This window comes from Hyperoodon ampullatus, assembly GCF_949752795.1.
Source record: "Hyperoodon ampullatus genome assembly, chromosome: 1".
Classification (NCBI taxonomy): domain Eukaryota; kingdom Metazoa; phylum Chordata; class Mammalia; order Artiodactyla; family Ziphiidae; genus Hyperoodon; species Hyperoodon ampullatus.
Window position 1 is genome coordinate 151,752,158 of NC_136914.1, and position 17,756 is coordinate 151,769,913.

At 36.8% G+C, this 17,756-nt stretch overlaps 1 protein-coding gene across 2 annotated transcripts in view; it reads right to left on the minus strand.

The window, feature by feature from the left end:
- The window catches only part of ANK2 (ankyrin 2), a gene marked incomplete at both ends in the record, with an annotated part of 247,216 nt that overhangs the window by 111,465 nt on the left and 117,995 nt on the right, over positions 1-17,756 (minus strand). For both annotated transcript variants that reach the window (XM_079712358.1, XM_079712357.1), the window contains 5 exons: positions 956-1,153; positions 5,068-5,166; positions 5,705-5,803; positions 8,567-8,764; positions 13,516-13,614. In XM_079712358.1, the coding sequence (XP_079568484.1) occupies positions 956-1,153; positions 5,068-5,166; positions 5,705-5,803; positions 8,567-8,764; positions 13,516-13,614 (693 nt within the window). The remainder of the gene's footprint in view (positions 1-955; positions 1,154-5,067; positions 5,167-5,704; positions 5,804-8,566; positions 8,765-13,515; positions 13,615-17,756) is intronic.

Consider the following 17,756-nt stretch of genomic DNA (forward strand, 5'->3'; position numbering starts at 1 on the left):
CACTAAACCCACACCACGTGTTACAAAAAAGTATTAGGAGATCTAACTGATGAGCTAACTTACAAATACAGGCTCCAATTTTTTGTTTCTCAGCAGCTGGCTCCAATGGAGTACATAGAAGTATATATAGATATAAATATATAGATATAGATACAGATATAGATAGATATAGATAAGATAGATAGGGGTATAGCTATATATGGAGAGAGACTGACATGTACTTGTAAAAATCTAAATATTTTAATATTTGAATTATCTCTTTTTCTGATATGTCCCTAACTATTACTCTATTAGAGCTAATATGCTGTCCACAAAGGCTATTCTCTGGAGAGGTGCTTTATCTGACCACTTCCACAACAACCAGCCAAGCTAGGCTCAACTGAAGCTGGCTCAGAAATCTTTATTTTACTGAGTTCCCTGCTCCCAGCCAACAGGTGCCTCTGAAGCTCAGCCCAGCTGAAAATGACTTAGGTCATGGGCATAGACCAGCAGCTTAGAAGCAAATGCTTGGGCCAGAACACAGATGAAACTGCCACCTCTCTCCCTCTCTGGAATTTGGAATTAGGACCAGCAGGTACCATGGCAATCTGGACTGACTGCTTGAATTGCAGTGATGCTGATTATTGGCAGCTATAGGGTAGCCTCTTTGGTCACATACACAGAGACGCTCAGGAAGCAGATCCACAGAGAGAGGCAAGTGAAACTGACTTCTCTGGAAAAGTCAAGACGCAAACATGCAGCCTTGCAGGCAGAGTCTGTGAGCCTCACTCCTTGCTTCATTGTGATCTTCCAGCCCCTCATGAGGCTTGACTCCTTTGCTACACTTGAATTCTATGAGATATTCCCGTTTCTCTTTAAAACCTGCCCCCTTTTTGTTCCAAATTATCTTAGATTGGTTTCTATTTACATTCATTCAGAAGACTCTTCACTAAAGCAAGAGGCAAAACAGGAATACCTTGGTTGACATGTGGATATTTGCTCCTTTATCCAGAAGCAAGGTGACCATATCTGTGTGCCCCTCTTGCGAGGCCAGATGGAGTGGAGTGACTCCTTGCTTTGTCACAATGTTTGTCTCTGCTCCATAGTTCAGGAGTGTGGAAGCTATCTGCATTTGATTCTTCTTGGCAGCAATATGTAAAGGAGTATAGCCATTCTAAAAAAGTAAAGATAAAACACATGTAATTTGTAAGCTTAGCAATGGCCGTGATATATGTCTGAAGGAAATAAGAATCTCTAATCAACAGAAAAGTTAAAAGTACGTTTATAGTAAATCCAAATTCTTGCCCATCATAAGTTTCCATCCAACAACACCCAAATCTTTGCAAGCCCCATGTCACAAGGCACCCCATTCTACTTACATGTAAGACAGATATAGACACAAATGCCCCAAAGCTTAAAATCTCCCCCTCATAATGCTGCTCCTGAAGAGCAATAAGCCAGATTGCTCTTCTATATGACTGTCCTTTAAATACCTGGTGATGGTTTTCATATCTCCCTTTAGTCTTCACTTTTCCAGGCTAAATTTCCCATTCCTTCAACTATTCCTGACAGAAGCCCCATTTCTAGAGCTCTCTCCATTAAGGATGACCCACTCTGGACTGATTCTAGTTTGTCGATATAGCTCTTGAATTGTGCTGCCTGGAACTGAATACTATATTTCACACATGGTTTTAGTAGAAGAGAATAAAATGGAATTATTTCTATGGTCTTGTTATAACATTCCTACTAATGTGCTTCTGGTTGGGTTGTACTTTTTACTCACTCAACAACTATTTAGTAGGTGCCTAGCATATGCTCGTCAGTGTGCTAGGTGTGGGGATATAGAGGTGGACAAGACCTGATCCCTGTCTTTAAGAGGCTGCATTCTGGTGAAAAAATATTAATAAAATAGGCTTCTATTAATCCTATTAGGTTAATTATTTAATTAATCCTATTAGGTGGTCAGTTAAAATCCTGGATCCCCCCTTCATCTCTACAAAGTGCTCAAAAGTAGCAATCAGAGGCTACTAGTTTTATGTGGGAGTTTGTGGAGAGGACCAGAGGAACTCATACTTTGTTTACAACAGCCAAACTTTAAACCCCATACTTAGTTAAAAAAACAAACAAACAAACAAAAGCCTGGAACAAGTGTAAGTCTGGAACCTGTATTGTTTCCTTTCCTTTTCTTTATCTAGTCAGGTAGAATTTTCCATGAAAAATGCATGATAGAAATGAAAAACAGTGGCTTTGCCACTGACTGTGGCTTGCTGAAGGGAAAGACTGCATATTGATCAAGGGCTTCTTGTGAAAGTCTAAGAATTTTAGGTCATGGGATTTCCTGAAGTCTAAGTGCAAAGGGTACCAAAAAAATAAAAAGGAGTTTTGAGAATTTAAATGCCCTTATGTGTTGTCATGAAACCTTGATCTTCAAACGTCCCTACATTATCTATCTATTCTGTCTTCCTTTCTCCAAGCCAAAATAAGCATCTTTCAGTTCAGATGAATGATATTTCCCTCTAAGCTGCTCAAGAAATTCAGCAGCTCTTCTTGGAAGTCCTTTCATAGGTCCTTGATGTTCCACGTCCTCTAGAACATTGCATTTGGACCGTGGGCTCTATTAAATAAAAGGGCACATAGATTTTTGTGGAACCTATAAGTTTAAACACTTTTTTGGCTACAGTGGGCTTTCTTCAGCCCCAACTCCCCCTATTTCTGCAGCACAGGCTTCACCAAGGCTAAGCAAAGAATCAGTAAACCTACCAAGTTTAGGTAAAGTCAGAGACCTATGTGGAGGAGGACAGGGAGGTTTTAACATAACAACATAAGAGATCATCAAAGAGAGTGTCAAATTTTTAGTAATATAAGAGGTCTGACTGTCCAGCAGATACTCAACCTGCAAGTCTGAAGAACCCTCCTAACTCCACATAGAGTCAAAGTTTTTGGAACCAAATAACAATAACAACAACAAAACCCAATGAAGACTAAGAAAAGATTCCGGATTTTGGTAGAAAGAAGCAAAGAGGTTCTAGGGTTCAAGGGACCACATGTGTTGAGAGGTGGGATGGGGAACTGTAGTGAATAGAGTGTCAAAAGTGGAGTTAGGGGTGGGGTCCAACCAACTGGCAGCCTCTCAGAGCGGCCCCCGAGCTACAGGACTCATGCTGATGGACAGGCGAGGTCAGATGAGTGGAAGACACTAGAGGAGCCTCCTGAAGCCCCCCTACTGCAGACCCTGGAGTAGAGGATGCTCTCCCTAGTCTTCTGGACTTTGTTCACGTGTGCCAAAGAGTAAGGACCACACTCTATAGAGGCTGGAGATCATGGGTACATTTGTCTCTTTAGAAGAACCATACACATTATTTTAAAAGTTAGGTCTTCTCTCCCTGGTAGATTGAGAGCCCACTGTGGGAGGAGAACAGGTGTTTTATAGTTTTACTACAATCCCTTCTTTATACATATGTGTTGTATTGGGTGTTGATAAAGTCATATCTTTGTTCAAAATGGTCAGCCTAGAAAGTTAATGAAAAAAATGCTGGCATGTTAAATGAGCATATTTTTTTATTCCATTGGAATAGTCGCTCAGTCTTCATTCTTCCATTCAAATTTATTGAGACCCCACATAATACTGAATGAGACACCTCAGAGCTATGCAAAGATGAATATGACATGATTAATGTCCTCAAGTAGTTTATAATCTAGTAGGAAGAAAGACATAAAACAAATGCATGATTGATGAGATTACAGAGAAAGGGTTATAAAGAAATAAGAATGGTATGTGCAATAAAAACATTTGTCCTGCTCTTTTGACAGTGTAAATATTTTATTATAAGCCGTATATTTGTACCAATAAAATATGCATATGTGTGTATATATACATACATATATAGATCTATATATAGGTATGGGTACAAAGTTATACATATATAATATTTTATTATATATAATTTGTTTATATACAAAATATACTTTCACATAGAGTATTCCATTTTATTATATATGTATAATGTGTATAATTTAAATAGACATGTGACTATATATGTACATAATTATATAATAGAAGTGGAATATTTCTCCTCTACTGCTTTGGGATGCAGTAGACCTAGTGGTTAAGAGTGACGCCTCTAAAGTCAGATTGTCTGAGGTCAAATCCTAGCTCTGTCAATTATTAGTCATGTGACTTTGTACGTACAAAGTAACCTATTTAAATCTCACTTCCTCATCTGTAAAATAGAAATCATTATAATACCAATCTCATGGGATTATTATGAGATTAAATGAGATATTGCATGTAAAATGCTAGGCACAGTGTTTGGCACGTAAGTGGTAATAGTTGTTGCTTTATTATGTCATCTAATATAGCATGAATATTTTCCCACAAGAAATATTTTTCTTTTTAAATAAACTATGACATCTTCTCAATATATATTTACTGAATGAATAAATGAAAGTTGCATTGATGACTTTATCTGTTATATGACATTTATGTATATTTTCAGTGTAATAAAGAGGCAGCTCAAATGGTGGGAAACACTCTGTCCAAAGGTTCAAGTCTTAGTTGGAGCTGTTTTATGAGTTGGTGCTACACATACCCCCAAAATGCATTCCTAGCCTAGGAACTTGGAAGGATGTATGCTATAGTTAACACGAATGAAACATCTAAAAAACAAAGAGTCTTTCATATAGAGCACAGTGAAAAATTTGAAGTCAGAAGGAATGAGTGAATAAAAAAAAGGGTAGGTGTATCATGACATTCTGTTTATACAAGAGAAGGGAAAACCTGAACTGCCTTTCTTACGTTTAATTTCTCAAAACTCATACTTGTGTGTCTAAAACACTGAGTGTTGGCAATCAGAGTCATCTGTATTGGTTCCTGGGCACGTCCCCTTAGTATTTGCTGACTTGTAAAAAATCTTAAAAGGCTTTGTGGAAGCAAACGGTCGGGGAAAAAAAAAAAAAAAAAAGGACAATACCAAAAGCTACTATTGCCAGGACTGGTTGCAGTTATATCAGCACCATGTGCTTAATTCCCATGTCCGGTCAGATTAGAGTTACACCCTACAGTCTATAAATCCTTTCTGTGGTCCTCACCTTGGCAGTGGCATGAGGGGAAGCACCCTTCTCCAGTAACAGCAGCGCCACCTTCTGGTTGTCATAATGAGCAGCAACATGGAGCGGGGTAAGGCCATTCTGTAATGGGTGTGTTGAAGTTTCAGTATTAATAAATTAGCATTAGCTGCCCTGAAGCTGCCAGGATGCAAGGAAACTGGTATCGATTAAGTCCATGTTAATTAATTAATATAGTCAATAGGAAAAAATAAAAATAAATACCTCATGATTTTCTTATTAGAAACATAACTAAAACTGAAAATGATACGTTGAGCTTTCAGTTAGCACAGGGCATCTTGATTCCACCATAATTAAAAGTCTAAAATGCCATGTAAGGATTATCACGTTAACATTGCAAGGATTCTTCTTAACATAGAGAAGTTCTGGGCCCTGTTGTGACAGGAACACACATTTGAGGCACAGCTCTTTTAAACACCTTCTGAATCAGTGTATATGTGGGCAGGTCACGGACACCACCATCATATCTATTTGGTATAGTTTCATCCGTTACATTCATATTCCTTTAAGAAGAGTGAGCAAAATATCTTGAAATGCAGATCTCCCAAGCGTCCAACTTGACCGAGTTATATAACAAACATATATGCTTGAAAACTTTTACCTTCCCTGCAGAATCTGCAGCAGCACGGCGTTGTAAGAGAAGTTTTGCCACATCCAGGCTTCCATACTTGGCTGCTACGTGCAAGGGTGTGAAACCCTTCTGAAAATGTGAAGAACAAAAGTAAAATGTAGCAGTTTTCTTTGTGACAGCTAACAAAATCTTTTTTTTACTGGTTAACATAGTAAGCAAACTTATGTTGATTTTCCATTTGGGAAAAATACTGGGAGCATTCAATGTTAGCCATAAACAAGGACTAGGACAAAGAATAAAGTTTAACAAACAAGAGTTTGGCTTGACAGACTGAACAAAAGAAATTTTATTTTGAGGGCTTAGAGACTGAAATTTGACTTTCTAGGCTTGGAATTTATGTGTCAGTAAAATGGCTCTGATTTGTGAGTGAAAAAAAAAAAAAAAACCTGTCTTTTTCTTGCCTCTAAAATTAATAGGATTGAGACAGTAGTACTTCCTGTCCAGGCTTTCTCGTTTTTCCTATCCTTTTTGTAATACCTGAATTCCAAATTTCTTTATTTAAGGTTTAGAGTATTTCAGCAGTTATGATTAAAAAAAAATTATTTGTGATTCAGTTGATTGCATTTTCTGCAGAAATAGCAAGATAAAATAGTGGACAGAAAAACAGTTCACCATTTAAAAAGCACTTCTCATCCTGACTTTTATCCCTTGTCTCAAAAGACCCACACTTTATATAAGACCAATTCCTTTTGGAAAATACACTCTACTTCTGGCAGGATGTTGAGCTGATTAACATCAAACTTTTAAACTGCTGCTCTCCTACACATGTTTACACATACAGATTCAATGTCTTGTGTGCCTAACCAATGTCACTCTCTGTAATTAGCAGTGTGTTACAAATACAGCTAGGTCTCTGGACTCAGATCTCAGGGATGGAACAGTTCCTACACCATGATCTCAAATCCATCCTCTTGGCCAGAGAGTCTAATCACTTGTTCTTCTGGCACTACATTGGGAGTGGGAGAATTCTAAAGCTGACCCGGGCTTGCAAAACACACACAGCAAACATGCCTGGGTTAAATGGAAGGAATCACACATCTTCCTTCTTCCCCTATGTTAATCTCATCAGGATTTCATTTACCTTCTGATATTTATCAACACTTAAATAGCTTTACTGATGATGAGTCAATTACCCTTCAGAACCCCAGTCAGTTCCACTGTGGAACTGTTTTGTTTAATAGTTTCTTCCATTTAACTGTCCTAATTTACTATTGCTTTAGATATATTTTTAATTCCAAAAATCTTTGGAAGACAAGGGATTATGTTTTATTCCCTATTTCTGTATTTTATATATCTAAATTTCATTTATTTATCACCTTCATCTGATGAGACAATCACCCAGTCTCTCTTGGGTTATTATTACTATTATTATTATTATTACACAGTTGCCCCTTGAACACAGGTTTGAACTGTGAAGGTCCATTTATATGTGGACTTTTTTCAATAGGAAATACTACAGTACTACACAGTCTGCAGTTAATTGAATCCAAGGATGTGGAACCATGGATATGAGGAACACAAGATACAGAAGAACTGTGGACATGAGGACAGACTATAAGTTATATGAGGATTTTCAACTGTGTGAAGGGTGGGCACCCCTAACCCTCTCATTGTTTAAGGATCAACTCTATGTTTGTTGTTTCATTTATGATTTTTTTAAAAAAAGATTTTAAAAATCCTTTCAACCCTTCTGATTTCAGCACTTGAATAATTACCAACTTCTTACATCAAAGCATGTTTTACAGCCATAGGCAACCAGGTAAGTCGTAACAGCCAGCAGGCTGCTCCTACCTCTAAGAGAACAGATGCCACCACAGTACTTCAGTTCGTACTTGCAAACTCCCTTCTCCCCCAAATGCAGTATTTATGCCCGTTCCTTAGTAACCTGAATCACTGTTGTATTTGTGGGAATTATTTTGCCCTGTGAATAATTCACTTGTTGTAGGCTGTAATCTGTCTCATTCTTCTTCTCTTCTGTACTAGTCCAATTTCTTTTGCTCCAATTAGCTGTGTTCATGTTTTATTCTAAGTCATATCCAAAGAGGGGATCTCAAATATAATGTATCAAGTGGAGATAAAATTACTCTGCCCTAGCTCAAAACTTTGAACATAAGTAAAATGCTTTGTTAGATGACAACTAATACAACTAATAAAGTGGGACTCTCCAGCCCAGTTCTGTTTAGACACAGTGTAGCTGGTAAAGTGTAGGGAGCAGAAAGGGCATAATAGCTGAAACCAGGGATGGAAAAATGCAAGATTATGTGAAGTGAACTTCTAGGTAGTACTAAAACTCAACAGATACAGTATTGCCAATCTAATGCAATATTATCTTCCTCAGTAGTAATACTAGCTCAATGTATTTGGGAATTGTATTTTTTTCTATAATATATTCATGGCAATATATTATAGATTTTTATCATGGAAAGTAAAGAGAAAAAAACACTTGCTTTATGGAAATCATCTTAATTAAAGTTCTAGAGGGAATTCCCTGGTGGTCCAGTGGTTAGGACTCCGTGCTTCCACTGTAGGGGGCCCGGGTTCGATCCCTGGTCAGGGAACTAAAATCCCACAAGCCACACAGCGTGGCCAAATAATAATAAAAATAATAAAGTTCTAGAAACAACACTGGCATTAATTAGAAGAAGAGAATCCAGCCCTCCTTTTGAAGATATTATATGCAATCTCACAATCCCCCTTGGTCATTTAGAAAATGAATCTAAAATATTCAAACAGGAAGAAGAAGTCGGAGGCCTACAGGAGATCTACCCTTCTTGACACTCTATGATTTAGGATTGCTCTTGATCCATGTCAGCATGAAACCATTCCTCTTACCTTGGTAGCTAAGGAGTGGGCGGCTCCTGCTTCCAGGAGGACTGATGCCACGTCTACCTGGCCTTCCCTGGCAGAGATGTGCAGTGGTGTGTACCCATTTGTAGTGGCCGCATCTGGATGAGCCATATGTTGTAGAAGCAGCTGAACAATTTCTGTCTTACCCAGGCGAGAGGCAATATGCAAAGGCGTCTGTTCCTCCTACAACTCAGATCAAGTAAAAAGTTAGTGCCAGGACAGACCAAACTTCACTAGTAATACATTTCACTCAGACGTTTCATGATGTCTTCTTGGAATCTCCAGGAACCCCTATCCAAAAGGAAATTACTGCTACTCTGACTACAATTTATATCTTGTTATAGAATGACCTGTTTGGTCACAAAATCTTCCTTAAATTTTTTTAAAAGTAGATATTTCCATGAACTTGGTCATTGTTTTCTGGGCATGCCAAAATGTTTCTCAACTCATTGAGGTCTCAGCCTTCACTTATGTTTAAATATAAACCAGCTCATGGTTCTGAATAAGAAAGAAATCTAGTCCAGAAGTCCTAAGACCTAGATTCTCATCCAAAAGCTTTCACTAAGAGACAGTATTTATTCTGGGAACTGTATCAAGAGGAAAAAAAAAAGAGGGTTGCTGGGAAAACTTTGTTCTTACTCCACTCAGCAAGCCAAGGATACAAATGCTGGTTATTTTCTTCAAGGAGAGACTGTGGATAAAGAAGATGTTGCAATCTGATTTAAAAAGTTGTTGTTCCAGGAAATGTTGCAGATGGGTCTGGGACTAACATCCAGGGCTTCAAAGTTGAAATGGAAGCCTGGCGAGGAGTAAATGGGGTTAAGTGTTTGCCAAGTGCTTCTCATTTAAAAACAGGGAGAGGAGATAGCTGGTATAAGGGACAGGAAGGACACGTTGTAGAAGGCTCAAGAAATCACCTGACTCTAATGTGTGGTCAGGAAAATGTTTTCAGTGTTAAGAAAATGAGGCCAAACCATTGTCTTGATAAAAGAAAATTGTGTGTAACCTTAGTGATGAAAAGAGGTATATCTCTATAATCTGCCCAAGGGCATGTCATAACAAAGGTGAGAAAGGAAAAGCTGGGCCAACTTCCAAGGCTAAGAATGAATGGAGAAGGTAGAATAGAATAGGGAGAACTGTTCAAATAAATGCACTTTATCTTAAAGTTATAAGGAAAAAAGTATTAAGTGGAAGGTACAGGAAGAGATGAAATAGCACTGTACGCATTTCAGGGTGGTAAGAACTAAATAATAAACAGTAATAATACAATTATTTTAGCAATAGAATTGGAATTTTAGAAAAATTTGCACCTTATAAACTTCTTTCATGTATGATGCATACCTGACAAGTCCTATACTTAGACCTGAAAGGAAGGCATAACATATATTATTCAACCATTTTCCAGAGAAAAGAGATTAAGAGGAATTAAATGAGTTTTGCAAGATTGTCCAAGGTTATGCAGCTATGAAAACAGAACTTGAATTCAGGCATTGGATTCTAAAGACATTTCTTTGTCTATTCATTCCACAGAAAGAGATACAATATAATGGCCTCTAAAAAAACTAACAGGACAAGAGGTTTCTCAATAGGAAGGGAGACAGAGAACACTTAAAAGATACAACTTTCTCTGAAATACGGAGAAGAAGAGAGAGGAATGGAGAGAATTAACAGTTACAAAAATAAATGGACAACAAAACACAATCAGAGACCAAAGAACTTGAGGATAGCTATCATGAACATCTGTTGTTTCTGGGTTTCCTGCTTGGACTTCTGCCCAGCAGAATTTGATTGAGGTGGGTATTACAAGTGACACACTCTAACATGTGTTTTCAGTGAGCGAGGGGGAGCGTTAGGGCAATGGTGACCCCTTAATCCATAGCTGAGAAGCAGCAGTCCTTGACTGGTGGTGGCCAAGTAACTGGTTAAATTATCGAACAGTGTCTCTTGGTTCTCAGAGCATTAAGGTACTTATTTAAAAAAAAAGAAAGAAAGTTAAGAAATAAGCTGTTTTGCCCATTTTCTTCAACTTTTGGTACGCTCCTATCTGAAAGTGGAAAAGGGAAGAACCTACAAATCTGATAAGAAAGTCTTTCCACCTGTAATCAGAGATTATAAGACCTTGGAGGTTTGGGTAATTGTTTCCCTGTAGAATTGCAAAAGTTGAATTTGCCACCCCAAGCTAAAGCTAATTCAATCCAAGGCAAAGAATTGGGAAATCACAGAAGATAATATTCATGGGAAGAGCTAAAGAAAAAAATGTGGGCAGCTTGATCCTCTAGGCCTTTTCCAAATATAAGGGGCAATAATTCTCTCATCATAAAGCATCACTGACAGTGATATGGCCTGATCCAGGAAGACGTGAGCTCTGTCTTACCATCACTTCTAGTTTCCAAAATTAGGGAAACTTGCTGAGCCCCAACTCCTTTTACCAAAAGACAGAAATAGCAAAGGCTGGGACAGGGCTCAAATGTTTGATAAAATTTCTGCTATAAGTTACTAGCTAACAGGATTCCCAGGAACCATATATACCAGCAGTTAACTAAAGTTTAAAGTGAGTTAAGTTTCAAGTGAGTTTAAGACTAGGGGCCCTGTGATTGCTCAATCCCTGAAGCAAATGCCAGGCCCCTGTATTGTGCCAACAGAATGCGGGCACCTAAAGCAAGAGAACTCCCAAAAGGGCAGGTCCCAGCGGCCCTCTCAGCTATGTCCATGGAGGACACTGGACAAGAAAGCACCTTCCTGAGGGCAGGGCCCAGGGGACAAGCACATTGGCTGACCCAGGAACTTATGCCACTGCAGCCCCGGCCTTCCAGTCTGTACAGCAAAATATGTCTTATGCTCTTGACTGGTGAATAGAGAATGCTGCTTGCACTTTTAACTGAGAGATATTATTGTGATGATATGACTTTTCTTTCATTATATATCGGGAGTAGGCATAAATATGACTTAGCCCCATGATTATATAACCATGAGGTATTATTTCTACTCCTGATAGAGAAGAACACAGACTACCCAGAGATCTTGACCTTGGAGATCAGTGTAGTAACTGGGTATAATTTTAACTGCCTCCCCTTTGGAAGGGAGTGAATTGTAGAGCAATGGTATTAGGTTAAGAGAGGGAGTTTTCAGAAGTGCATGCATGTGGGAATTTGACTACAAACTATTAAGCAGTTTTATTTTATATTGAGGGATTAATAAGAAACCCTTTTATTATTAAGTATGGATTACAAAATATTTACCAGGAACACTACCACAATTTCTGGTAAAATTAATGAAGTTCATGATATTCAGATCACATTGACGGACCATAAATTTTTTTTTAACAGCTGAATTGCCAGGTAAACTTAAAAGGAAATGAGACTAGGCAGAGCACAGAGGATTTTTAGGGCAGTAAAACTACTCTATATGATACTATAAGGATGGATACATGTTATTATACATTTGTCCAAACCCATAGAATGTACAACACCTAGTGTGAACCCTAACGTAAACTAGGTGCTTGGGGGAATAATGATGTATCAGTGTAGGTTCGTCACTCATAACCAATGTACCACTCTGGTGGGGAATGCTCATAACTGGGAAGACTATGGGGTCAGGGTGCCTATGGGAAGCCTCTGCACCTTCCTCTCAATTGTGCTGTGGAACTAAAACTGCTTTTAAAAAAATAGTCTTTAAGGGGCTGGGGAAGGGAAACAAGAAAAATGCCAAGGCAGGGAAGAAGAGAGTTTGAATAACAAAAGCATTTAATACATAAGAGTGTAAAATGCCAATGATGAGTACCAAAGAACATAAATTACACTACTTGTACAATGTATAGAAAGGCAGAAAAAAATTAAAACTACTAGAGTAATGAAGGCTGCCCACGTATCACTGGATTCTGCATGAAGGTCTGTGGGAAAAAATGCTATAAAATTCATAGAGTCAGAGAATGTTAAGAAGTCTGGAAAGGAGTTTCAAGGTTTCTAAGTCCAATCCTTATCTTTTAATAATAAAGACCCAGAAGTGAAATGACTTGTCTGAAATGACAATTTGTATGTTTCCAGCTGAATGTTTTCATTCCAATACAATACTGTTTTGAAAATGGACTCACTACAGTAGGATTCAAGGTGAAGTGAGTTCTAGCTTAGATATATCAAATATTGAACAAGAAGCGAAAGTGTTTAAATATTCCATGAGAATCCCAAAAGTGCTAGTGCGAAAGTTAATGGAACAGCGTGGAAAAGGAAACAGAAGATATTGATAAAGTATTCAGTGTAAAGGAAGAAGGTGAAAAAAGCAACTGGGAAGGGAAATTTTTTAAAAAGAAGAAGAAAAAAATCAAGTGGTGGGAATCAGAAATAGGAGAATCCAATCACACAATCTCCTGGGCCAAAATTCTTTTTTTTTTGGAGTAGTGGAAGGGTAGAATGCCTAAATATGGAAAATCAAAGTAAGAAGAAAAGTAGAACTCATTATAGAAATGAGGAAAGTAAAACAGATGAAGGGAAACATTAAAACTTTGAATATGGTTTGTTTTTAAGTTACTAGTAAGGAATGTCTATGGAAATTTGATTGGCTTTGGTGGTAAGAAATAAATTTTAATATATATAGTATCTATATAATATAGGTTAAAATGTTAAAATTCATGAAAATGAAGATATATGTGGAAGTGCTTTCATAGGTAAAAAAAATTATTAAAATGTTAGTCAATGCCAAATTTCTTAGATACTAAATTGTATTATTTTTTCAAATGTTAGTGTTTCTGAAATTGAAATGCATTTTCCATTGTGTATATTTACTGTACCATTTCACTTTTGCCTGAAAAACTGTCACTGAATTGATGTTTTCACTTACAGTCTTTGGCATTTCCACATCAAGAGATGAAGAATAGCAGCATCTCTTAAGGATAGAACTCATGCACGTAACAGAAGAAAACCGCAAGCACCAGCACCTACCCTGGCTCTGGCATCGACAAGGGCACCATTTCTCAGGAGGCATCGGACCACTTCCACCTGCCCCGCCCGGGCTGCCATGTGTAGTGCAGTCTCCCCACGCTGCCAGGAAACAAAGACCATTCAATCATAAGTAAACCCACTGCTCTGCATGGCATAGAATAAAAATGTGCCTTTTTGTGAAAGATAGCATTATATCCAAAAATTTAAGAAATATATGAAAAGGTATAATTATTTCATAATTGTTTAGTCTGGAAAAACAGTATCTTCTCCATCTTCAAAAGGTTAAGACAAGTGTTTAATTTTTTTTTTCACTCATGACAAGCCAGTGAACTTACCCAAACATTCAGGATACCCTGAGGTTTAACTTCACCATCAACGTGACATAACCTAAATTGCTTTTGGTGATATGAAGTTACATTTCATCCTTCAAATCTAAAATCTGTGACACTGAAATATGTGATTACAGCTCTATCCCGTTTTTATGAGAAACTCTAGATGCTGAAGATCAAGTCAACGCAGTGCAAAAAAATCACATCATCTGTACCATACATGTCATTTTTTTTCAGAATTCAAAATTTACTTCTGAAATAAACTTTTTTTTTTTTTACTTTGGCTTTATCTTTGTGTTATGAGACTAGATAAAGACTGTTCATACGAGGAATCTGATTTGCCCAGGAGGTCCTCTGCTTATTATTGATGAGCATATTTAATTACAGACAGTTATTTGAGAGAAATACTGAGAGATGAGTAAAGCAATGTTAACAGTGCCATCAGTTGAGGTGGGCAGCACTGAGTTTCAGGTGTCTCCTCAAGTAGCTTCATGCTGCATCAAGGAAGACACACTTACCACAAAAAGGTAGCTTAACCTGCAGCATGAAGGATGATGGTTAGACATCAAAGAATTTTCTCATTGGGAAGCCTGTTAATTACTGCCTCTAAGAGAAGGGTGTTTTTTTTTCTATCTGCATATTTTAAAACCACATGTAGTTCTAAAGAAAGCAGGGATTCATTCTTTCCAACAATTTTACAGTTATAAAAGAATAAGATACTGGAATAAAAGTTATTTTAGTCACCACAACTATACTAGAAAATAAGGTTGATTTCAACCAGGTAAACTATTCCAAATAAACTAAATTGATTTCAACATTGGTTGAGGTAACTGGATAACGTTTGACAAATTCCAGTGAATAATTTCTTCTGATTACTTGCACAACAAACCCTTAAACCCAGATTTAAGACAAACTTTAGTTTGATACTTAGCTCAGAGTTCGTTTTTTGCTAGTATTCAGAGACCCATTCCTTATGAAGTTATGAGAAATTCAATTCCAATGATTTGAATTTGAGACCATTAAACTGGATGTCTATACTATTCTTCTTTTTGTTGATAATTCATTTATCCTCTAATGGCCTTATTTTCTGATGACATCTTTTGACTTTTGTAGAGTAAATGTATTTGGAGTATGTTATTACATAAAATAACATGACTGGAACAGCAGTACTGTTTTCAGACTTTGGATGTATGGCAAGGCTTTTCCTCTTCAGACAGCCATGATTTCTAACTTTTCTATATCACTTAAAACCTGCCTCTAAATAGATGAAGCTGGATCTTCTAACTATTAAAAAAAAAAAAACCCTCAAATCTTTATTCCATTCCTAAGTCTTATAATAGTACAGCAATTTTAATAGAATTTTAAAAGTTCTAATAGAATTCAAATTTTAATAGAATGAAGACAAAAAATGAGTTTCCTTATAAGAAGTTAAGTCAAAGAGGTCTCAGCAGTAACTACTCAACGATGAATTTATACGCTTACAAGCCAAACTTTATCAATGAGGGGTTTTCAAAATCTAAAAGGTTTCAAATATGTCTTAGTATTTCTAGTACCTTTATTTATGCTTAAAATAAGTTGTTTTTATGATGTTTACACATTTGAAATTGACAAGTTAGATATAAAACCTAATCTAAAGTATTAAACATTATATACAAAGAAGACATTATATATACATATATATATGCAAATGGTCTCTCTACTTTAAAACAATGGTCTTGTTTAATTCTTATTTAATGATTTTTGGGTAATTGACCTTTATGTAAATTGCCTTTACCCTTTTATATTATGTTACCCTTGTTTATACATAAGTATAAATAAGAAAATGAAAGAGGGTATATATATTTTAATCAGTAGGTTCCATTTCTTAGTTATTGGGTACCTCATCTTATTCAATGCCCTGTTTTCCTTATCTTAAGCTCATTAACTTTAAGGATTAGGGGAAATTCTTAAACATAATATGAAGTGTGAACTTAGTCATGAATCCGTTGATTTGCTGTAAGAAGAGAAAAACTCGATTGTCCCCCACTTTGCATTCTGGACAGCTCCAAAAGTGCTGGGTTTTCTACTCCCACGGTTGTCAATGAATACTTTGGATTATGGATGTATTACAACTGGCAGTTCAGCTTTCTAGGTTTTCAAGTGCATTTGTGAGCCTTCTGGAAAGGGAGATTTGCGGTAATAATATCTGCACATGTTTGAGTTATTGGTACACTTCACACTTGGAGTGAATTTTGAGACAAAAACAACACTGGCAGGAGAATGGGTATGCTCATGTCCAAAGCAGGTACTACATTTCATGCCCCTCCCCCAGTTGTTAAAACTGACTCTGCTGACAGCTACATTGACTTCCACTTTGGCTGCATCAGTTGTAAAGCATCAAAGCACAACAGACAGCATTGCATTCAAAAATGCAACATGATTTCAGGCAACACACAAAGGCTTCAAGGGTAGGGTACTTTGGGGTCAGGAAATGACCAACTCTGACACAGCAAGCAGGCAGTCAGTGTTCACACCGTTTCTTGATCAACCTGCAAAGAGTTTTGGATGCAGCAGCTATATCCTCACGTTCTGAGAATACACCAGTTCACAGGCATCCCACTGCTAGAGAAAGTTAAATTCCTCTAAATGTAGGGTTGCCAGATTTAGCATATCAAAATACAGGATGGCCGGTTAAATCTGAATTCCAGACCAACAAAGAATATTTTAGTGTAAGTGTGTCTCAACTATTGCATGGTACATACTTATACTAAAAACAATTATTTGGTGTTTATCTGAAATTCAAATTTAACCAGGAGTCCTGTATCTTATCTGGTAACCCTATGTACATGGTATCTGCTCCCTGAAGGACACATCATACAAAAATTAAAATGAACAAACAAAAAGCAACTAGGAAACACATTTGAGAAGAGGATTACATTGGCAGGTGGCTCTCAAGTATTTGTTTTGAGAAGGCTGAAGAGACAGAGTATGTAATGGACGAATGAGAAGATAAAACAAAATGAAGCACTTTAATTTGTTTTGAGAAGGCTGAAGAGAAAGAGTATGTAATGGACGAATGAGAAGATAAAACAAAATGAAGAACTTTATAATGACCAGCAGGTGGAATTTAAAGTTTAATATAGCAATTCCCAAATTTGGGAGTAGTCAATAACCTAAATATGTCACTATTTTTATTGTTTTAATTGATATTTTGTTTAACAAATAAAATTTGTTTTTTATTTGAAAATCTATATGTAGCCCATATAGTTTTTTGGTTTTGTTTTTGGTTTTTTTGTGGAGTGGAGTCTATCAATATGGAGCAAATACATAACCATCAAATTATTTGCAATTGGTCAGTTAAGAAGCAAATTAAGAGTGCCACAAAATCATACAATCATTTCATGTGGCTTTTCTTTGATGATTTTGCAAAAATCTCCCCTCAAAACGATTAACATGGGGCATTTCAATCAAGCATTGCATAGAATATACTTGTCTATGTTACTATGATAATATGAAAATATAATTTCACATAGTATTACCATTGCTCCTGAGATCCTGTAGGCATTTTAATGCAAAGAAGGAAAATACAGTACAGTGGGAAAGTACTCAGAGAACTTCTTTTAAAAGGTACTGGTTTGTGTAGGTCTCAATTTTAAAAAGGGAGGTGGTCATGTCTGAACAGAAAAAGGATGCTATTGATTTCTTTTAAAGTTCTAAGAAGTGACCATAAATTAAACTCAAATTGGCATGTTGTGAAATTACTCTTATCCTTAGTGGAGAAATTTTAAATTAGCATACATTATTACTTTAGGATCAGTAAACTGTAATTAGGGGGGCTGTATAAATACAGACTATATTTCAATTCTTTAATGGTTTTATACTCCAATTGTGAATAATATGAAGAGAGGTATTAACTCATATTTAAAATCAAGT